This window comes from Sinohyriopsis cumingii, unplaced genomic scaffold, assembly GCF_028554795.1.
Source record: "Sinohyriopsis cumingii isolate HCF-2022 unplaced genomic scaffold, ASM2855479v2 utg000813l, whole genome shotgun sequence".
Lineage (NCBI taxonomy): Eukaryota > Metazoa > Mollusca > Bivalvia > Unionida > Unionidae > Sinohyriopsis > Sinohyriopsis cumingii.
This window is the reverse complement of record NW_028315934.1, coordinates 1,154,310-1,179,546: the sequence shown is the minus strand read 5'-3', so window position 1 is coordinate 1,179,546 and position 25,237 is coordinate 1,154,310. Positions and strand designations below refer to the sequence as shown.

General features: G+C 34.7%; 1 protein-coding gene across 2 annotated transcripts; it reads left to right on the top strand.

Moving 5' to 3' along the window:
• Window positions 1-242: 242 nt before the first annotated feature.
• Window positions 243-18,612, top strand: LOC149773211 (uncharacterized). Of its 2 annotated transcripts, none has more exons than XM_089946655.1 (3): window positions 243-426; window positions 17,334-17,465; window positions 18,395-18,612. In XM_089946655.1, exons 1-3 carry the CDS (start codon window positions 282-284, stop codon window positions 18,502-18,504), a joined length of 387 nt encoding a protein of 128 aa, XP_089802781.1. In that variant the 5' UTR covers window positions 243-281; the 3' UTR covers window positions 18,505-18,612. The 2 variants fall into 2 exon arrangements, with proteins under 2 accessions (XP_089802781.1, XP_089802780.1); XM_089946654.1 differs by lacking the exons at window positions 17,334-17,465; window positions 18,395-18,612 and adding exons at window positions 872-1,003; window positions 1,937-2,155.
• The last annotated feature ends 6,625 nt before the right edge of the window (window positions 18,613-25,237 follow it).

Here is a 25,237-nt window from a genome sequence, read left to right as displayed (position 1 = left end):
ACATTCAAAATAAGTTCAGGAAAATTCAGTTTAAATTTGCTAATATTACAAAACAATAAGAGAATACGACTTATAAAGCACAAACAATCTAACCATAACAAATTGTATGCAGACGAAAATAGCAGAGACAGATGAATGGTTGAACAAGAACATTGTAGATCACGTCATAACAATAATATTGGAGTAAATATGTAAACTGAGGACAAATTTGTACAAATTAAAGCGTGACTTTGGATCACGATCATGCTGTGGCCGCCACGTATGAGGCTGGGAAAGGACAAATGGTTGATTATGCTCTCCTTATAAAAAGGTGCTCCATGCATTTCTTATCATATCACAGCAAGAATCTGACGAAATTTCTTCTGTGTCTGAAAGTGGTCAGGACTTTGAAGAAAATGAAAACCATACTTCTTGCTACCCTCCTTGGTAAGTGAGCGGTTTGAACAAAATATTACCACTTAGAGAACATTTAGTGGCAGATACGAATAATTGTAACTTTCGCTAGCATGCCTGATGTGAAGGGCGTACGATAAATATAAACAGTCCTCCCAATTTTGCAAAGTTTACATTATTTCTCTTAAATCACCTTAATCAATATATTTTCTCTCACAATTCTTCCAACGTATTTATTTCTCATATATGAACAATGGAGATGATAATAAAAAAATTGAAGGTTTATGTTAATTATAATTTAAATCTTTCGTTTTGCTTTGTGTGTAAACAATGGCATAACGTTTCATGTACACGTGATGGGTATTTCACATATGTCCGATTTTCCATCTCATCTCTTATTAAGTTTGACAGTTGCTATAATGATAGTGTATGTCGTATTGGGAAGTGGATAAGAACAATGCTGTTTTATAATTTTCAGTGGCAGTCTTCGTCATATATGCAGAAGCCTGCGATTCTGACGAGCAATGCAATAAGGGCTGCCTTGACGGATTAAGGGGCAAATGCGTAAAAGGCAATTGCACATGTGTACATCGACTGCGTTTGCGTAAAGGTAAGTCCTTATCAACTTTATCGTTACACATCTCGATACGGCAATCTATTTTCAACGTATGGCTAGAATGGATAACATGAGTATTCAGCCAGTTCCAATACATGCTAAATCACTCGTTCTGCTTTCATGCTCCTCCACCAAGCGCTCCTACCTGTCGTTGTGTTATTGCTTGAGCAATTTTTTGCACAGTTTCACTCCTCGACCGTTAGGCATTTAAACTTCAAAATGTGAAGGGCCCCCCCCCCCAGCTTAAATACATTTGAAACCGTGGAATGCAATGGCAACATGTTTTGTGCACAAGAGCCAAGAAAGCTATTCAATCGTTAAAAAGGGGTTTGGAGGAGAAGACGGTTATTAATTATCAGATAAAAAGTGGGTTGGATAAGTTGCGGTTTAAAGACACTTCTTGTCAAACAATTATATGTATTTTAGAAAGTTCATAATGCCATGGTCTTCCATTATTTATGTTTCAAATTTTGTACACGCATATCGATGAGATGTAACAAAATGTCGACATTACGACAAACACTGCAAAACCCGTTTTGGTATTAATTTAATGTAGAATACATTCGCAGATCTAAAGAACTTTAGGCATAGTAATTTTGATTTAATGTTCCATTGATGTATTATTAATTATATTTGCGATTCAATCTCTCTCTCTCTCTGTCTCTCACTAAATGTGTGCCTACTATGTACCTACTAACCTATGTTCGAACGTGAACATATGCATTGGTTGCAGACCTACCGACAATTATCAACAAGGAATAGATAGATAAAGACAAAAACATAAAAATACACATGACGTTGTAGAAGAAATTTATGCATAGAAAAATCAATAAATGTTTGTGCTCATGCATGTTTGATACGCTATGGCATATTTAAGTAATTGTCGACTTAATTATCAATGAACTGTGTAATTTATTCTCTATTCAGCATGCTCCCGCACGAGCGACTGTGGTCCAGATCATTGTCTTGCTCCTTTCGCCTTGGAATGCGATGACGGAGAATGTAGTTGCGTCGCTTACCTCATCGTCGGCAAGTGATTCAAACATGGAGAAGTTATTCAAGTAGATTATCAGTTTACCATATATACGGAGATTATCATGTATTGATAAATCTTTATTATGAGATAATTAAAAGAGAACCATTGCATGCGTTATTTTATGATTTATCCTAGGAGTAGAAATAGAAATGATATTTGTACGAACAAGAGAACCAATATATATATATATATATATATATATATATATATATATATATATATATATATATATATATATATATGGACAGTCTGCCATCTATTTCTCTCTCTTGCAGATGTTCTGATCATTTTACTCGCTTTAGACTTTCAATGCAACTTGTCTGACAAAATGTATTTTATGAAAAGTTGCCAATGATTTACTGGGCCCTCTAATATATTTGGTCAAAGGTATATTTTTCCAAAAAGGCAAGAAAAACACACACACACCAGTAATGCAAACTTATGGTGGCACGTTTGTTACATAGCTGAACAACTCTATCGCATGTATAAACAATTAACAATTCTAACGATCTATTCTTTCTTAAGCATGTGAACATTGTCACACAAAGTCATACATGCCTATGTAAAACTTAAAGTTGTATTTGTATATTCACATTCCAAACACATGCTCGCAACCATATATGCATACGTATATATCTGCATATGTACACGAAAATAAAAGTAGATACATATAAAAGCATACAACTCACAAGAGCAAACATGGCTGATGTATACATAAATGAAGTATTATACAACATTATTAATAATCCTTTAAGGTGTGGCCTCTACGATACACCTGAATATCTTTCTTCAATCACATGCGTGCAGTTATAGACAAGCTTTTTTATATTCTTTTCATACAACATAGAAGTTTTATATATTTTATATCTCGAATGTTACCTTTCTAGGATATTGACATGAAAATGCATACTTACAGAAACTCAAATAATTATAGTACAATTATTACAAGACACAGTCGAAGTGCTGCAATCACGGTGTGTTTTAATCCTTATGGGCAAAAAGATTAATTCATTCTCCTGGAAGTATATATTTAATTAAATTAAATTCTTAAACAGTGACACAGATTGCATCATAAAATCACGAACTTGATATACGAAGTTATATCCTACTCATTTTAATATATTTATACAGAAAAATCAGTGCAAGAAATTGAACAAATATGCACCTAAGAGAATTGATATTTTATTAGCTAGATCAAGTATACAATTGTATGTATATTCAATATGTAAGACCTACCTTTATTTCTAATACAAAATTCTGTATTACATTTGCTTCTTTGCAACCTATGCGAAAATTGGTCATCACTTAGGTGTGATAGTTATCCATACCGTTAAACAGTAAACCAATACCAGATAAGGAGTAGCTTCGTGATGCCATTTGCGCACGACTGGTTCAATAATTGTAAAAATGGCAATATCTAAATGATCGAAAGTGAGTCGGTCTTTTGATATTACAAGGTTTAGGAACAGAGACTTTAATCAGTCCCGAGCAAAGTGTTGCTATTAATATGCCCAACTTCACTACCTGCCAACACAAAAAGTAACAGTAGTATATCCCTCTGATCAAGCACCCTGAAGTAAACATAAACCATATGTTTCGTATCCAGTGAAGTGTAATTGATTTATTTTGCTTCTTGTAACAAGTATCGTGATTTTTATTTTGTGGATGTAATTACAACTTATTGTTAATTTTGTGATTTCATTTGGATTATTTTTGTATGTAATTGCCAGAGGGAGAGAGAAAGAGAGAGAGAGAGACAGATAGATAGATGACTAAGATATACAAAGAAGCAAATCATTGAAAGTGAATTATAATATGAAACTTAGGCTGTAATGAGAAACAATCTTATTTGTCGCTTTCTAGAGTGATGAAATGGGTTTATATTACCATAATAATATTACCTGTGAAATGTAAGTACATCACCGGTACATGTGGCATGTGACCAAACTACAAGTGCCTAACATATGGTTGTACGAATCTAGGTCTTATACAGAATAAGAGAAACCAACAAGTTTAACAAAATGATCAAATAATGTATGTCTCTAAATTACAGAGTTAGCATGTACGATCCACTTATAATATTGTGAATTAAATCCCAAATAATCCTAAACATCGAACCACAAGTCATTAAATATAGAATTTTCCTAATAAATTTCAGTAGTCTTCAACGTCTTATTGCTTTCACTTTGTAGTTTAGGGTACTAAATTAATCTTTATTTAAATAAAACTTGTTGGATGTTGTTCGTTTTTGTAACATAGTTTTAAGACCTGTTTCGTAACACTTAAATATTCCAAAAATGAAATAGACGTTGTATGCTAGCGTTTTGTTTGGTAGCTAGTCAAAACAAATGCCGTTAAATTTGCCGATACATAACTCATCTGTCTTATGTTGTTATTTAAAATGAAATAGAAAGCATGTTTAACAAATAACGAGCACATAACACCAACCTATGATATGCAAGTATTCAAATATCATACAATTAAAGTTATAAGATATTTTTCAGGAATCGCTTATGTTATACTAAACAACCCATAAAAGTAAGAAACAGAGTTTGCAGGCTCTTAAAACCTAACCTAACTTTACAATAAGGAATATTCATCATCCAAATCATTATTATAATTCGTGACCTGAAATAAGTCACCAAATACCAAGGGTATCATAATTGTTACTTGTTTTATGAAAACAACAAATATTAGTATCAATAGGATCTAATTTTATCATGACGAAATATCCCATTCAGGATACCTCATGATCAATGACGATATACGGTTACGACTTTATTATCGCAATGTAAGCAAGAGATAAGCAAAACCAGAACGTTTTTGTGAAATTCAACAAATAAATTAATTATCTTATACAATCGACGGTTAAGGGGAATTTAAATAAGGTATAATTCACCACAACTAATCGATATTGACATAGCTTTGGAGACTGATAGTACCTTCAGAATCTGATATTAAAATCTAAGACACAAAACGTTGTCCGCAGTGGGGCTTATTTTCGCATCAAATTCAAAGGAAAGCTCTCATCCACAATATGTAAAGACTGTATTTTCAACTAAAATATTAGCAAACAATTCGGCAATTGCAATTGTAGCCGCTCAACAGCTTTTGTGCGATTGGATACTTGAAATTCAGGCATTGGGAAATGGTGCATTTTTTAAAGTTGTTAGACAAAATCAATAACGTGTAATTTCATCATGGCTCAGTGCGCAGATACATGAGATTCGGCGTTTAATATAAATGCGCCTGTATTGATCGATCCAAACAATGGGGAATTTCAGTATATTTTGTAGCCAGCGAGAATCTACAATCATAAAAATAGCTTTAAAAGTGCAACACACTTAGTTTTCTTTCCGTGTTAGGCCTTAGTGTAGATTGGGGGAAAACGTGTGCAAGACGATGCACCTGGTATCTATTACCCCTTCGCAACTGGGTTTGTTAACAGTGGTATTATGAGTTGCTCAACCACGTACATTATTCCATGGACGGCAGGGAAATCGAACCAATTATTTTCAAGGTTGACATTGCCACTATGATTATTAGGCTAACCAGACACAGTGGTGATAAGGCAAACTCTTCCGGCCAGCTATGATGTTTATCAAAGATATATTCGATACTGCAATTTAAACTTGATTACAGCTCAACCCAGGTGATTTTGTAGATGCAGAAGCCGTAGTTGTAGGCGCTAGCAGTTCATTTGACCATGGATCTGTGCAGCATTATACAAAACTTCATGGAGTCTCACTGTGATTTTTTGGCGCTATTATTCTCACTCATATATTAGCAATTTACACAGATGTTTGCCTAGTATGTGTCTTAGCCAGACACATGAAACTGGCGTTGTAACCTAGATTTGACAACAGGCATTGCACTCATTGGTGGCACGTAACCATTTATTATAGTTCGACTCGTATGGACTTGCATATGATGTTGCTGATCTTTTAACTCGAGACCTATAAAGCCGTATACCATAACTGCATTCAACCACATCGTCGCAAACGTGGTTGGAAGGGCCAAAATGTGATTATCTTGCTGTTAAAGCGTTCTTGCACTTTATGATTCAAGAAGTCTACAAACACCTGTTGATTTTACACTGAAATTCTCTTAAAATCATCACATAAATACAGTAATAGTTATTCAGCCAGTCGCATCGATGATGTTGATCTTAGAATGTTTACCAACAAAAGTATTTGACTGAGTGTATCAACAATATTGTTATTGATGTTGATCCTGGTTGAAATCGAACATTGCCATCCTCCAACTTAGACAATGAAGATGTCGTTATGCTACGATGTTGTTGCAAAGAACTTGATTGAAAACACTGAAAATGGCATATATAACTGCATCAAATAGCTTGTGTTCAAGCCTTTCAAAATGGTTTCGATAGACCTAAACTTAACATCTGAAACGTCCGTGAGTTTGGATAATATATGTTTATCATACCCAGAAATAATGATTTCAGGTGTCGATTGATATAAATAATAAGCGTCAAAGCTGATCTGTATCTCGTACCACTAATATCATGTATCGAGGAAAAGGGTGCTGACGCATTTTACACACGTGCTATATCAACATCATTAGTCACCGGAGATCCAATCAACATCAAATCCGAAGGTTATGAATCAACCTTGGCTTTTGAGTTTAAGGTTGTAAGTAGTATTACTTATATGGAATCGATTCTGACCGCGGTGATAATGTTGCGGATCTTGCCGATGGAATGTTGGAGGTGACCAGTGACACCAACAAATATAATGATTTTGTTTCACTTTTCGATGCGTATATGCATGAAAACGGCGTGCACAAACCACGTATGCACTGAAATATACTTTTGTTAAGGGTAACATAGAATTAAACTGTTGGGACCATTCTAATGTGCTTCTATCAACTAGAGTCTTATTTTCAAGCCATTACTACATACAAAAGCCCTAGCGTGTTCTACACCACGAGTAACTCAATGATTGTTTCGTAAACGAGGAAGTAAAGTTTACCGCTTTATCCACCCCAATTACATTTTCAGCTGATTAGTTGCAACCAACCTCAGTTAGGAAAAATTAACGACTGTGATTTTGACATGCAACAAGGAAGCACTTGTCCATGTAATAGGTTTGGGACAAAAACGAGAATGGTTTTTGCAGGCGTCGTGTATTCATTATACCCTTATATGAACGTTGTGTTAAGTCCCAAGAACGCATAATCGTTGGAACTTAATTATTCCTGTAGTAGACATTGTCTGCTTGTGTGATAGTTTTACCAATAAGAAGTGTAATTTGTTTGAAGTGCATTTGTGTGCATATCATTAAATGATCATGGTTGGGTATTTATTGATATATAAATATTACGTAATCACTCAAAAAGTAAATACAGTCTGAAATACTTCATAATAAAGTTATGTTTAATGCGTGTTTGATTATGTAAAAATTTACATTTCTATTAATATCCAGCCGTAATCATTTGAACTGTATAATTCCAATTTAGTTCCTTACTGTCATCATATGAACGGATTTCATAAAGAGAACATTCAGGCTTAGGTAACCCGGAGTTTTCGTTCATTAGCCTCTTCATTGCAATAGAATACATAGCCCCATTTTCGCTAATCAAGAATCGTCAATTCTGTATATGGTAATATAGGATAGTGTCAGATTGTCTCAAGCCAGTGATCTAAGGAAAGTCTTATGGTAATTTTGTTTTAACAATGGTGGCTGTGGTTTAAAACAAGATTTTCCTTTTTTTTCATTATATCGTTTGCTAATGTTGTCATAACAATCCTTATCTCTTGCTTTCTACGCATTTCGATCATTCAAATCAAAACCGTGTCCATTGCTAGTGATAATCCCTTACTTGTCATATAACGCTGATTTGTAATAACACCTGGTGAAACATAATGTCGAAGTATAAAGCATTAATTCCGAAAGACTAACTTAAAAAGCCTGCCATATGTTTTCTGTTTTCGTGGGCAAAATGAATGTGTGCTGTAATGCAAGATGATTTGTGCGATTGCATTGATTTGTCTTCTAATGGGCGAGTTTAACCTGGAGATTGTACATTTTGATTGGAAACCACGGAGATGGGTTATTGTAGGCTTGTTATTATAATGGTTAAGGCGTTAGTATGGTTAAGATGGTATGCATCTTTAATTTGCATTGTTTTACAGATTTTTTTTATATAAAACGCTATGGATAATTTTATTTTGACCTAATCATGTTCAGAATGAAATTGTACCTGACCAGTGACACTTTATAAGCAACATTGTTTATAATTTTCTAAGCGTAGGATAATTATTAGGGTCATTATCATCATCTGAATCAAAGACATTAGTTTTCTCAAATATAATGACCTGATGTAAGTGACGTTTATCACATGGTTTGCTATAATTTTAATAACAGACCTTGTCTTATTTACAGTCTAGATTCTGTCCACGGAATGTTCTAGAATAAAAGTAGACATAGCATGTTTAGAAAATGCTAATTAATACCTAGGTCAGGTGGAAGACTCCAAAATCTTATTTACTTGAAAAATGAGTTATTCTATCTACAACTTTATTTTAAATCCTAACCAGGAACAGTTAGAGTCCTTGAAAGATATGAATAGCTCCAACGTACTAGACAATATGATCTTTATGAGTCAAAGTCTTCTTTAATTAAACGAGATATATAAAATATATTCGTTCAATAATTGGTAGAAAATATTTTGGATACAATTGGTTTGGCTTTAATTAGTAAGATTACACCTGGATATAACTTGCAAGTTATGGGACTGAAGCAAAAATACAAGAAGGAACTGGAGTTAAGTATTGAAATTTAAAAAGATAAAAGAGAGAAGACCAAATCAAGAAGCAATTAGAAAAGAGGAAGAAAGAAAAAACTGCAAAGGCAATTAAAAAATACTATAAAGAGAGAGACAGAGGGGCGAATTTAGTTACAGAAATCAAAACGATGAGAGAAAGAGAATAAACAAAGATAATTGCTTTTCCGCAGCAAGAAAGAGAGAGAGAGAAACAGAGAAAGAGAAAATAGAGGCAGATGAATATGAAGAAAGACAGAGACAGAAATAAACAGAAATATAGATAACATAAACAATTAGATGTGCTGCGGGAAATGGAATAAATGAAAATTCAGCACAGATTAAGAGACTGAAAGCTGACAAGTGCATGTAAATCCCCACTTTCCACACAAGTGCAGATGTGTATATTTTGAATTTTCTGTGGAATATTAGCGAAACTGAAGCCACACTAATAAATGTTAGTTTGTTAAAACTTGGATCAATATGAGAAAATGGAGACCAATTTCGGTACCAATTTGTGACAAGTGGCTACTGAGCTATCAAATTGTGAACATAAGTCATAGAGACAGGAAATTCCTTGTCTAACCAATAAAAACAATTTGGCTGTTCATTTATTGCTCAATAAGTATTATCACAACATCGTGAATCATCTTCGTGACCCAAAAGTAAAGTATGTTTATGAATAGTGTAAATCTTGTCACACTTATCAAATGGTAGGAAAAATCAATCAGAATATAATTAAGGCTCATCTGCATCTTGCCTTTGATGAACCCTTTAGTATGATAATGGTAGATCGTGTTGGTCTCTTACCTAAGTACAAGAAACGCAACTAAAACATTTTGACGATAATGTGTGCATCCTCAAGATTTCCAGAAGCACTGTCTTTCAGGAATAGTAAAAACTAAAACGACATAAAAAGCTTTCTACAAATTGTTACTTAATTTAGACATCTGTTTCACATCTGAGAGCAAGTGATCATATTCACATATTAGCTGATTCAACTCGCATATGTTTTGTAGCTGTAGATGTTCACGTTTATTTTGTTGATTCTTAACTATTTATGAAATTAAAGACTGCTTGAACCAACGTCAGTAGCATCAGGCATCATTTATATCCTTATTGTATGGGTGAAGTGTAATTTAATTTACTGAATGATTTACAGACCTATCAACATGCTCCTTAAATATGTTTACATGGTTAATGACGAAGTTATATCTGTTTCTGACTCAATGGAGTATCGATAACATAAATTGCGTTCCTTAACTAATTAAGAACCATACACACTTAACTAAAGAGGATTTTGAAGAATTTTCAAGAGACGCAGAGCTTTATCAGTATTGAAAACTTATTAAGTTTGTAGTTTTACCTGCCTTAATTGCATTTTTAAGTGAGTAGATTGAAGATTAGTTGTTGCCACTTCACAATCAAAGTCATAGTCTAAAATATTAATGTCGAAATTCTTTGTTAAAAGAAGTTTTTCTTTTAACGATTAAAATGATCTATGGGCAGAGTGTCCAAAACATAGTTCATAAGAAAGAAAACAGGCTAATTGACAGACACAACAGGATCTAAAATATTTCGAAACATCGCAATTAATTCCTGGCCAAAAAAGAATGATTTAAGAACTTGTGGTCAGTCTCATTGACTCCCACATTACCAGTCACACTGAGTTTCAGGAGCTATACTAATACTTTCCTGTCCATACATCATTCGAATAAAAATTTTAAATCTTACTGGCCACTCGTTACTAATGGGTAATTAAGCTTGTCTCCATTTTCTCACAATGACGCCGTTGTTCGGCAAATAGCCAGTTGTTTCCTTTTCTAAATCAGTTCACTAATAACCATCTAAAACAAACAGGATATCTCAGGAATTTTGTCTGTTTAAAGACAAGTGATTTTCATTTGTCACTCTTATTAGTAAAAAAGAGAAAGGATAGCTACAAGAAGATCAAAATGGTCAATACATTTAGATTGATAGGGAAAAGAGGTAAAAGTGACCTTATCAAAAGCCTTATCAATATATCACTCAACACAATAAATAGTGTCGTGATCAGATTCGGTCTTGAGCAATCGTTCTGCCTTAGCTTTGGTAACAGCCAAAGCAAGATAGAAATCAAGGACCTTATAACCTCCAGCTAAGTCATTGTCTAGCAATAAAAGAACAGCATCAATGAACAAATAAAATCTGGTATGACGTTGAAATTCTAGATTCAATACATGCGAAACAGCATCCGTACATAATGAATTCCCTACAACAAATGCTTGAAAAAAAGAAATTCAGTATTTGTTGGAGAATGATTTTATAGAACCAAGTAAAGGCTAATGGAAATCACCGGGTAGTATTGTGTCCAAACCAGACAATACTTTCAACGTGTGCACAGACTATAGAATATAGATCCATCTGACTAAAACAGATTAATATCCATCTGCAAGACTCTATGCCTGCGTTAACAAGGTAGGAAATGCCTAAAAGGTCACCAAGTGTGACATTTGGAATCGAATCTGGCAATCTCCACTCTTGGAAAAGGCGAAAAAAATTCGGCATTCGCAGCTCTAGATGAACTTTATAAATACAAAGTGATGCCATTTGGGTGAAAGGTTCGCCGTGTTCTTTCCGACATTTAATGCACACTATTAGGTCTCATCTAGATAATATAGTGCTTATATTGGTGATGTCATCATTTACAAGACACCTGAAAAGATCACTTGGTGATCATCCAGAAATTCTTTGAGAGACTCATGATGCATAGTTGACAATTTATTTAAGTAATAGTGAGTTTTCTATCTCTGAATTCCCTGTACCAATCCGCAGAAAGCAATCTATGCGAGTTTTGGGTGTGGCTGGATATTATAAGAAGTTTTGTTCAACGTTTTCCGTAACTGCTGAAGTCCTGACAAATGTATCGAGTACGAAAACAAAGTGTCTTTGGTTTGAAAAATGTCAGGATGGTTTTGTCAAGTTAAAGGACATACATAAGAGTGCACCAATTAATTTACCTCCAAATGTCAGACTCTGATTTCAAATATGTTTTGATGTAAGTGATGTTGTGGTCCGTGCAGTATTGATTCAGGATGACAACAATGGTGTAGAGCATCCATTGTGCTGTTTTGCTAAAACGATAAAATCACGAGAGAAATTATTTCACATTCGAGAAGCCTGTTGATGTTTTTATAGGGTTTAACGCCATTGTTCAGCACAAGATAGGCTGTATTTGGCGGTAAGTATATATGGTGTGGGAAGAAATAGAGAATACCCCAGAAAGAACCACCGACCCGCTAGAAACTACTGGCACGTTCTCTCACGTATCCACATTGGCCGATCCTGAGACTCGAACCCACGCAGACAGAGGTGAGATAAAAGTTTAGATCACTCAACCACTCGGGGTCCTCATTCGAGTAGGAATGTTTGGCTCTGATATGGGCTTTTCAACACTTTAAATTTCAGTTTCCTGTTCGATTATTGTGTTTAGTGTTCACAGTTACCTTACTTTTTTGGGAAAGATCAAAAACAAAATCAGTGATTATTAAGACAGAGATTGATGTTGCATGACAACAATATTGACCTTAAACAAGTCAAACGGAGAAACATTTTAATAGCAGATGAACTTTCAAGTACTCAGAAGTATTACATTGTTTCGTGAATAATTAGTTTCATTTGATAAAACCTCGTTACTTTATTAGCATGCATATTAGAATGGTAATTAAATGAAAGCATTGTTGCATAAATCGTTTTTCTTTATGACGGGAGACGTTGAATATATTTAATCTTTTGCATTATTTGTTAGCTTTTTGTAATCATGTTATGCTATCAATGATTGTTGTATGTCCTTAACCTTATGCAGCATCAAATTTATGCTGTAGCCGACTACTCACAATTTGTAAACAACATTGTTTATATTTCTCTCAGTGTAGGATAAATATTAGGATCTTTATCTTAATCTGAGTAAAATGTATTATTTGTCTCATATAAATGGTCCTGTTGCACGTTATGTTTATCACATTCTTTATTATATTTTCAATAACAGATTTTGTCTATTTGAAGAGTTTATTATGCCATCAGAATCAACTAGAATGGAAGTTTCTATTAAGTTGACAGAATATTTCCAGGAAATGCTGATTGTGACCTATGTCAAATTGAGGGCTATATAATCTTGATTAATTGAAATTTAAGTCATTCTAGCTATAACACTAGAGCAGAATCAATCTTATATTTTGTGTTTGGGTTGGGTCTAATTATTTAATTCAAATCATTATTCGCTCAAAATACAATATGTTCCAAAATATTCTTGGAAAGAGACAGTAATTTGGAATTATAGTGTTATCGAACAAGGACATCTACTATTATATTATTCTCATCAAAAAATCTTATCATATCATACTGCAGGCCATTGCTATTTAGTACATTCGAAAATACAGGCCACTACAGGCACACATGAAAGATTATTGAGAACTGTATTCACTAGAACTTGTGTTAAAAGCTCTAAGATCATTTTAGATTGAATCCAACAGACTTATATTCGTTTTAAATTTTTACTTGTTTCTATTAGGAAATTAAGTTATCTGTTATTAGTTAATTAATTATCGCTTCGTTCCTCTATTAATTGTTAAGTCTCTTTCAAATATGATATAACATTATGATTTATTGAAAAATATTAGAAAAGGCTTAAATATGGAATATGTGAATTAGTATTTCTATACAGTGAAATAAGTTTTGACCTGATAAACACACATTGTATGACAATATAAATTTTAGCTCAAGAATAATATATATTCTTCTAATGCAATATTGCATATTATACGACATAGGTTTTACTCCACTATGGTAACACAATTAATCAACCTGTTGAGCCTTAGTTAACCTCGGTAATCTATATTTACTTTAGCTAATACTACCTACAATTAAAAGAAGTTAAGTACTCTCACCAGTCCACCCGCACAGCGACGCATCACCAAGTGTCATATCCGATCATTAGCCAGGTGTATAGCAGACTGCAAAAGTTAATAATAACGACCTGTCCGTTTGCAATGCTTGGTTTACCAGAGGTGAGCATGCATTGTCCAAACCATTAACGTGCACATAAGCCATATATATATATATATATATATATATATATATATATATATATATATATATATATATATTAAGGTGTGTATTTCATTCCTACTTGTATGGCATAGTCTACCTGAGACATAAGTATGACACGGGCATGTTTTGTCCTTATTAAGTCCTACCTGAGGCATACATATAATGCGAGCATGATTGTTTTCGTCCTATTATCAAGGCCTGGTGTACCTGACGCATGCATATGGTGTGAGCATGTTTTGTCCTTATTACCAATGCCTGATCTACCGAGACATTCACATGATGGTGAGCATGTACGGTAGAGCATCTGTTATGGCAGAGTCTACCTAAAGCATACATACGATGGTTGGCATGTATTTCCCTTATCCTTGTAAGTTAACCATACCCTAAGAAATATCCGAATCAAATGTCAAACGGTTAGGTCAATGTTGTTGATGCAAATGTTTTTGCTAATATCATTTGAAATTGAATGACAAATTTTGCTCCTGTGCATAAAATGCTATCCACGTTTTTGTCGTTTTATACTCTTTTCTTTCACGCAATTTTTCATGTTCGTATTTGGTTTTCATCTAGAACATGACTCGAGGATGATGACAAAGTATAATTTTTTAACCTCTGTGCCTTTAGCATGTCTATTAGGAAAGCCAATGTCGCCCGTACTGATCAAACCCATAGTGAAGAAATAGGTATAAGCAGACACCGTCGTTTCCTCTGAAGAAAGACCTTCTGCGCATAAGAAATTATGAATGAGTCATTAAAATGTTACTTAGCACATAACCAAGCACAACGTCATGTGGTTGAAGTTAGATAATTACCCTTTGTAGCGGAGAAGCTTAAATTGTTCTTGAAACGATTTTTTTTTTGTATGTTCAAACATAAAGGATACACAATAAGGGACACAACTTGGCATTAAACAAAACAAATGTATTTAGTTTGTAACAATTTCTTTTGTTTGAAACTAGTTTAAACTATATAAAGTATGTTTGACTGGCTCTTCCTTTCTTGTCGCTGAGAAATCAATGACATCCCTGTTGTACAAATATAATAAAAATATGAATTGATATTGCATTCGATGAAGAGTATCCACATCCACAAACAGGTTAACATCAATAAGTCGTGCATTTACACGTAAATGTATAAAATATGGTACAAATAAATATACATCTATTTCAAATAATACAGTTGGTGGAGATATCGCTACTTGATCAGGAAAATTACCAGCAACTCCATGGGCTAAATGCCGAGTAGAAAAGCATCTTCCAGGATATACTTGTTGTGGTCTTGGAACGAGAATTGATATCCGACTTGATAAACAAGATCAACCAAGTCCTGGAGAGTATCCAATAAATGATATTGACCGAGGCATGTCACAATCATGATTTAGCTTATAAAGGTAAAGATCTGCAAAAACGACATATTGCATTTGGGAAGTTGAATCATTCATCACGAATTTATTTTAGTGCACACAGTTTTGTAACACTGTTTAGACCAGAATGTTCACAAAACTAACGAAAAGGAACCCATAAAGACAAAAATGACATTGGTATACAAAGTGTCTCTGGAAAAAAATACAAGCAGAAGCAAATTCAAAAGAAGACCCAACTGCAAATATGAGATCAAAAATGGCAAGACAAGAAGAATAAAGCAGACGAGGAAACTTTGTAGTGAATGAGTTCCGAAATGAAAGACGGAAGAATCCCGAGAAAACTCGATCTTTGGGGTATATTTCGAGAGTTCATTGTGATGTCTATTCAGGATTGTTTACCAAGAAAAGAAACTAAATATTCCTTTGTCTTGATTTGATGCAAACAAAATTCTCTCTCTCATCATTTCATCCTACTCAAAGTTCAATTCAAAGATAGAAGCAATTCTTTGATACGTAACTTTCTTTAGAAGCACTAGCACTTTGATCAAGTACGTTGCAAAACTTCAATGTACTCTATGTCTGCCGTTCTAAAACTTGAACTGATGTATTCCATGCTTACTTATGAGATCACAGCAACAATGTCATGAAATGTTTCCTCCATGTGAGAGTGATCAAAACTTTGAAGAACATGTAAGCCGAAACTCTGTCCCCCGGTGTATTAAATATGTATTACTACTTCCTTCTCATACCTGCTTGATATGAAATAATTTGCACCTACAGAACTCTAGACATTTCAATTAATGATGTAAAAATGCAAAATATTCTCAGAAATTGAAGGAATATTGTTTTCCTAAAATTCTTGCGAATTATTTATTTCTCAAACATAAACATCGAAGATACTAAAAATATACAGTAAGGATCTACATTAAGTACTTGACAAGTGCATGACACGTTTCTTTCCCTGACATATACACTCACACATCTTTGAATGTCATCACTGTATACGTAAACAACACAAGTCATATATATTAGGGAATGGGGGCTGTCCATAAAACAAGAGTCGGAGACTATAGAAAGATAGTAGCTTCACTTTGTTTATATATTATGGAATTATAGGGGATAGATAGGATAGCTTTATGTTGAGTATAACTTTTCTTACACCCTAGAATTTGTGGTTTCATCTCGCGAAGCAAATTCGTTAATCTACAGAATAAGTACAGAATATATATTCAAAACGAGTTCAGGAAACGTCATTTAAATTTGCTAATATTACAAAACAATAAGAGCATACGACTTATAAAGCACGAACAATCTGACCATAACAAGTTGTATGCAGACGAAAACAATAGAAACAGACAGACGACGGGTTGAACAGGAACATTGTAGATCATGTCATAACAGTGATATTGGAGTAAATATGTAAACAGAGGACAAATTTGTACAAATTAAAGCGTGATTTAGGATCACGATCATGTTCTGGCCGCCACGTATGAGGTTGGGAAAGGACAAATGGCTGATTATGCTCTCCTTATAAAAAGGTGCTCCATGCATTTCTTATCATATCACAGCAACACTCTCACGAAATTTCTTCTGTGTCTGAAAGTGGTCAGGACTTTGAAGAAAATGAAAACCATACTTCTTGCTACCCTCATTTAGTGGCAGATACGAATAAATGTAACTTTCGCTAGCATGTCTGATGTGAAGGACGTACGCTAAATATAAACAGTTCTCCCAATTTTGCAAAGTTTACATCATTTCTCTTAAATCACCTGAATCAATATATTTTCTCTTACAATTCTTCCAACGTATTTATTTCTCATATATGAACATTGGAGATGATAATAAAAAAAATGAAGGTTTATGTTAATTATAATTTAAATCTTTCGTTTTGTTTTGTGTGTAAATAATGGCATAAAGTATCATGTACACGTGATGGTTATTGCACATATTTCCGATTTTCCATCTCATATCTTATTAAGTTTGACAGTTGCTATAATGATAGTGTATGTCGTGTTGGGAATTGGATAAGAACAATGCTGTTTTATAATTTTCAGTAGCAGTCCTCGTCATATATGCAGAAGCCTGCGATTCTGACGAGCAATGCAATAAGGGCTGCCTTGACGGATTAAGGGGCAAATGCGTAAATGACAATTGCACGTGTGAACATCGACTGCGTTTGCGTAAAGGTAAGTCCTTATCAACTTTATCGTTACACATCTCGATACGGCAATCTATCTTAAACCTATGGCTAGAACGGATAACATGAGTATTCAGCGAGTTCCAATAGATGCTAAATCACTCGTTCTGCTTTTATGCTCCTCCACCAAGCGCTCCTACCTGTCGTTGTGTTATAGCTTGCGCAATTTTGCACAGTTTCACTCCTCGACCGTTAGGCATCTAAACTCTAAAATGTGAAGCCCCCCCCCCCCCCCCGCTTCAACACATTTAAAACCGTTGAATGCAATGGCAACCTGTTTTGTGCATAAGGGCCTAAAGCTATTCAATCGTTAAAAAGGGGTTTGGAGAAGAAGACGGTTATTAAGTATTAGAGTAAAAGTGGGTTGGATATGATGCGGTTTAAAGACACTTCTTTTCAAATAATTATATGCATTTTAGAAAGTTCATAATGTCATGGTCTTCCATTATTTATGTTTCAAATTTTTTACACGCATATCGATGAGATATAACAAAATGTCGACATTACGACAACCATTGCAAAGCCCGTTTTGGTATTTAATGCAGAATATGTTCGCAGATCTAAAGAACTTTTGGCATAGTAATTTTGATTTAATGTTCCATTGATGTATTATTAATTATATTTGGGGTTCAATCTCTCTCTCTCTCTCTGTCTCTCACTAAATATGTGCCTACTATGTACCTATTAACTTATCTTCGAACATGTACATATGCATAGGTTGCAGACCTACCGACAATTAGCTACAAGGAATAGAGAGATAAAGACAAAAACATAAAAAGACACATGACGTTGTAGAAGAACCTTATGCATAGAAGAATCAATAACTGTTTGTGCTCATGCATGATTGATACGCTATGGCATATTTAAGTAATTGTCGACTTAATTACCAATGAACTGTGTAATTTATTCTCTATTCAGCATGCTCCCGCACGAGCGACTGTGGTCCCGATCATTGTCCTGCTCCTTTCGCCTTAGAATGCGATGACGGAGAATGCAGTTGCGTCGCATACCTCATCTTCGGCAAGTGATTCAAACCTGGAGAAGTTATTCAAGTAGATTATCAGTTACCATATATACGAAGATTATCGTGTATTGACAAATCTGTATTATGAGATTATTAAAAGAGAACCATTGCATGTGGTATTTTATGATTTATCCTATTAGCAGAAATAGTAATGATATTTGTACGAACAAGAGAACCAATATCTATATTTGGTCTGTCTTCCATATATTTCTCTCTCTCTTGCAGAAGTTCTGACCATTTTACTCGTTTCAGACTTTCAATGCAACGTATCTGACAAAATGTATTTTATAAAAAGTTGCCAATGATTTACTGGGCCCTCCAAGATTTTTGGTCAAAGGTATATTTTTCCAAAAAGGCTAGAAAAACACACACACACCAGTAATGCAAACTTATGGTGGCACGTTTATTACATAGCTGAACAACTCTATCGCATGTATAAACAATTAACAATACTAACGATCTATTCTTACTTGAGAATATAAGCATTGCCACACAAATTCATAAATGCATATGTAGACTTAAAGTTGTATTTGTATATTCACATACCAAACACATGCTCGCAACCATATATGCATACATATATATCTACATATGTACACGAAAATAAAAGTAGATACATATAAAAGCATACAACTCACAAGAGCAAACATAGCTGATGTATACATAAATGAAGTATTATACAGCATTATTAATAATACTTTAAGGTGTGGCCTGTACGATACACCTGAATATCTTTCTTCAATCACATGTGTGCAGTTATAGACAAGCTTTTTTATATTCTTTTCATACAACATAGAAGTTTTATATATTTTATATCTCGAATGTTACCTTTCTAGGATATTGACATTAAAATGCATACTTACAGAAACTCTAATAATTACAGTACAATAGCAGTAGAGAGGGTGAACAGACCAATGGTCGAAAAATGTCGAAAATAAGCCTTCCTACAAATGATCGAAAAATAAAAAAGCATCGACAGATTTTAAAAAGCGTCCACACTTTGCTGAGAAAATGTCTCCGGAATTTGTCTAATTAGTATTACTCCATTGTCGTTGGTGATTTTTTTCTAGTTTATTATGTACACGCTTTACGGAATTACGTCTTCGCGAGGTCCCCCACCCTCTCTGCTGCTATTAATTTATCCAAACATTTTATCAAGTCCAATACGATATCTTGTTCTAGGATCGTGCAAATTTATTGTTATAAATCCATGCGGAGTAGCTTGCCTTCGTGAAAAGAAATTTTTATATTTAATTATATCCATGTCACCGCTGCACCAAGTTTGATGAATATTTCTCATCGTGTGTGTATCAACTCCATTAAACACAACTAAAATATTACAGTTATCTCTGATCACTTTTGGTATTTGTGTGTATCTTTGAATAACGTAAATGACATCAGTGTTTTTATGTCTACCTCCAGAAAAAAATCCTAGCTGTGTTTGTTTGTTTATCCAGCATCACATCGTCGTATACAACCAAATTATTAATAAATCCGTCTATGGAATATACTGATGGTGCTTCATCAATATCGGTTATAAACTTGATAACATCGTCATCCAGTAATCGCGCGTTTTCATTAAAATCTTTGAGCACATCATAACATCGCTGATCATCAACTGACGGGGCTACCAAATACAATTTATCCCATATTAACCATCTCATTATAAGATTAAATAACAAATGTGTCTTTCCACTTCCAGATGGTCCTATTATTATCATTCTGATGGAATTCGGTAACGCAGGATGGTGTTTGACAGGTTCTCGTTTTCTTGTCGCTGAGAAATCATTTATATCCATGCTATATAAAATATCCATGGATTTATATTGTGTGAAGTGCAAGACGCGTACACCGACGGATACACTAACAACTATTACCACAAAAAATAACAAATCAGCGGTTACGGGTAAGTGTACGCGGTGTCGTACAAAGAAATTGAAATTTATCTCTAATGACAAGTCAGTGCAGTCAGGTGAAAAACCAAAACCAAAGTCAAAACCAAAACCAAAGTCAAAGTCAAAGTCAAGTAAAAAAAAAAGCAACGCGGAGGTGATATTGCAGCAAAATTAGGAAAATTACCGGGAACTCCGTGGGCCAAATACCCAGGATAAAAACATCTACCAGGATATAATTATTGCGGTCCTGGTACTCGACTCGATATCAGGCTTGATAATCAGGATCAACCAAAACCAGGCGAGGAACCAATACACGCTATTGATAAAGCATGTCTTGCTCATGATGTCGCGTATAAAAGTAATGATCTACAACATAGGCATATTGCAGATGTGAAATAAATTCATGCGCTAAATTCTATAAAAAATAAAAATATCAAAGAAAAATTAGCTAATTGGTTAGTAACATCTGCGATGAAAGGTAAATTAGCGCTTGGGGCTGGTAATATATAAAATGGAATCGATTTATTATTCTCCAAGAGGATACTGGAAAGGTAAAGCAGCAATTAGTAAACTTGCTAATGCAGCAGCGGTTAAACATTTTACTGCTAAAGCGTGGTTATCCAAACAGGCAATATGGCAAATTTACCTACCACCACCTAAGCAAATTCACTTTGCACATTTCGATGTTAGTGTTTCTAATGAAGTTCATCAAGCTCATATTCTGTTTTTACCACATGATCCTGTATGTAGAAAAGTGTACAAATACGCGCTAACCGTTGTTGATGTTGTAAGTAGATATAAAGATGCAGAACCGCTATCAACGAAAACAGCATCTGAAGTAGCCGATGCTTTTAAACGAATTTATCAACGAGGTGGTCTGCGATGGCCACAGTTGCTACAGGTTGATCCTGGCAAGGAATTTCTTGGTCCAGTATCATCGCTGATGAAACAACATAATACCAAAATACGACGAGGACATACTGCAATTCATCGTGATCAGGCAATTGTTGAACGATTTAATCGAACACTCGCTGAGCGGTTATTTGGATATCAATACGCGAAAGAATTTTTTCATGGTACGAGATCTCGTGAATGGGTTGCAAGATTGCCAAGTGTGATAGCAGCGTTAAATAACGAGATCACTCGAACGACCAACATGAAACCTATTAATGCAATTGCAAAAAAATATACCTACACAACGACGTGATCTTTCAGCACAGCCAGTATTAGATAGTATCACTGTCAGGTATTTATACGAGCCCGGTGAATTCGAAGGTGGTAAAAAAGAGCGACTGATCCTATTTGGAGTTTTACCATATACAAGATATTCACCGTGACAAGATTCTCAGGTAGACCCGCAATCTACAGGCTGGATTCAACTGCTCCTCAACGTGGATTTGTACGTGAACAATTACAAGTAATTCTCGAGGATACACAATTAACATCGCGATCACTTAACTAGCTCCGTTACGTCGATTACACTCAAGACAGGTCAACATAATATTTTCTCGTGTATGACCGCGACTTATATTTTTTCAGTCAACGGTAAATTGTCTTGGATCATTTTTCAAATACCGCCATAACATTATACAATTACAACTAGTACAATGATTATTCTGTTGTTGTTTCAACGTGCTGATAAATTCAACGTCGAGTTCAAATTCTCGGTTATTGTTTTTATCAGATTGCTTATAACCAGCTAATTTTGTTTTCTTATTATATCACTTTGACATTCGTCAATATCATCACTAATCACTGACCAGTCCATGACATTCGTCTCAGTTGAGATATTTTTCTAACTCGAGACACTGCAAGATAAGCTAAGTTCGACCATTCGATGTGATCATCGGCGATCCAAACAACTGTATCAGTAATAGTTAATCCCTGAGATGAATGAATCGTCATTGTGTATCGAAGCGTCCACGGGGATTTATCAGCACGTAGAGCATCTTCAACAACATCAACATCAACTGCGACAATATCATTCAGCACAAGATTTTGTTTCCTTGACTCGGTCTGTCCTGGTATATCAACGTCAATATTTTGTCGTCGCGTATCTGCTGGTCGATAACATAACGGAACTGGCAATGTTGGATATTTTTCTTTATGCAGCTGAAACAACTCTCGTTGAAGTGTATCACGAACTATCTTTCTACTTGCAACTATTAAATCGGTTGGTCTCCAAGTTTGTAGAAATTCGTTCATGGGTGTTTCTGCAATTATTCCACGCATTACTTCACAATGAATTTTATTCGGTTGTAGTCTGATTAATTTTTTAAACTGTTTCAACGTTGCATCAACTGCTCTACGATCATCATTCCTTTCTTCGTAATAATCGACAAAGTTCTTTAGCCACCTATGTGGAGATGGTCCAACTATGGGTGGTGGTTGACCATGATCGCCGCACATTATCACAGCAGTATTTCTCGTTAATAACCAATCTAGAAATGTTTTTAATGTTTCTAACGGCACAGTGCATATTTCATCCCAAATAATGTTCCTTGGAATGTATTTCTCACCCATCCTTAAAGATGTTCATGTATCACCCTTCCATCCGAAGAAGCTGTGATAAGTACATGATTGAACTCCTCGTTGTTTCATTTCTCGCGCGAGTCTATGTGTTGGTGTAAGCACGATCATATCTGATTTCTGAAATAGTTCGATCGCTCGAGTGGTTTTACCAGAGCTACCCGTTTATGTATATCGTTTTATATCTAGCTATTGGATCATATTCCGATGGTAACAACAAAGTTGTCGATGATATATTTGATCGTTGATTTTTATAATAATCATCTTTGATCGTAACATCTGCTGATTCTGAATAATCAAGTGTATTTTCTTTCTTTATTCTCCATGAACCCCACAATGCATCATCGTCCGTAAAATCATCCAACAACGTTGCATATTTCTTATCGATATAGAACGAATCTGTTCCAACCCTAACTGCGGTATCAGAAAAATTATTTATGATAGATAGCAAGTTTATGCTCACGTAGGCCACCATCGATGATCTTACAGGTGTATACTGAGGCGATTCTCCATCCACATAGCTTACAATCGTACCTACTCGTGTTTCATTTGATAAATAAACATCTTCGCGGTTTATAAATATATTTCTCGCTGCTGCATCAGCAACTATAAAATCGTTTTCGGTATCATCCAGTATTAATCGTGCATGACGTTGTTGATGATCATATGCTCCACCTTGAGTAAACTTTCCTATTATTTTTCTTCCAAGATCCTTTGCTGTTTTATCGCTTTTATTGAGTTTAATCTCCAGGATTCTAGGAGCTTCTTTGATGATATCATCCTCGAAAGCATCAGGACATTTTTCTCTAAATTCCTTAATGACCTCATCGAGACTGATATTTTCCCCCGGTGGTAGCCAAAACTCGGGTTGTTTCTTATATGATATAATCGCCACACTAACCACCAACGATACCAATATTGCACAATCGAGCACATATCGTAATAAAACTATTGGTGCCCAGCGTTTTTCTGAGAAATGTCTACCAAACCAGACATGACATATCGTATGAAGATCCATAGCAAACTCGAATGATTCAACACAAGTAAATCCAGTTAGATCAAAATCTGGCAATGGTCCATTTATCGATACTCGCGTCATTTCATGTGTTGGATGACCGAACCTTGCACAATACTTAGAACAATCTCCGTATCCGAGAAAACTTCCTGGATAACACGCAACCATATCAACAGATATATCGTTGTAATTATATTTGGTATTCCACAATCTGCCGTGGCCATACTCGACACAACCTGATTGTATATCCGAAAGAAATTCATTTCGGGTTGGTTTCCACAAATTTCTTTTTCTAGCAACATGAGTTGCAACAGATGGAACAGTAAAACAGTTGCTGAGCAACTCATGAATGTTTTCTGAATATTTTTGATCAAGATTTATCATTTCTTCACGAAGGGATTCTTTACGATATATTTCACCGTTAGGTCGCACAAATTGATCATACTTTTCATCATCTGAGCTCTTAAATAACCACACTGATACAAGATCGTTTTATTTATTTTTTTAATAAAGTCAAACATGTCATCATCATAAAATTTAACAGTTCGATTTCGTGGAAATATTGTTATTGGGCTAGTCGACGCGCGTGCATTATGATCAATAATTTCGATCGAAGTTTCTTTTGATTTATATTTTGATTCATATAATATTTCTTCTGTTATCGTCGCTACGGTTATTGGGAATTTTAATCTTTTTCCTAACTCATTGACATTTTTGATAGACGCACCGGTATCTTTAACTATTTCGCCCCACTCATTTATTATATTACATCTTCTATCTGTTAAACAGTTTCCACGGGCCGCGTTTGTAAAATGTTCTATTACTCGTTCAGCTACACAGTTTATTTTTGAAAATTTCATCGGCGCCAGTTTATCAACGCTAGGTTTTTCATTTATCACATAGATTCATAAATAACTGCTGTTACAGGATAGACTTGCTCATAATACAGTTTATCAATACCAGTCAATAGACCCGGTTTGGAATTTCTACTTAGTATGACAGTTATTTTATTACCATGGACATGATCATATTTATCACGGATAATCCAGTTATCTGTTTCTGCAAATATGAGAAATTTTATTCTGAAAAGATAACTTCTATTATCGAGCTGTTTAATATTAGCTGCTGCTCTTTTGTCATTCATCGTAGCATCGATGATACCTTTGGCCTTGACTTTGTCATTGCGAATAATCTTAAACGTTAACCAGACATGAGATGCACCATCTGCGTGAAATTCTTTCTTGGCGTCGTGAATTTTATTAATCAAACCTTTATTTTTCCGATCAACCAGATCTCGT

Excerpts from the sequence above, each read along its gene's own strand:
- LOC149773211 (XM_089946655.1), top strand. The coding sequence starts at position 282 with ATGGTTGATTATGCTCTCCTTATAAAAAGGTGCTCCATGCATTTCTTA. Across the intron at positions 427-17,333 it reads ACTTCTTGCTACCCTCCTTG|TAGCAGTCCTCGTCATATAT; the intron begins GTAAGTGAGCGG and ends TATAATTTTCAG. Across the intron at positions 17,466-18,394 it reads TCGACTGCGTTTGCGTAAAG|CATGCTCCCGCACGAGCGAC; the intron begins GTAAGTCCTTAT and ends TTCTCTATTCAG.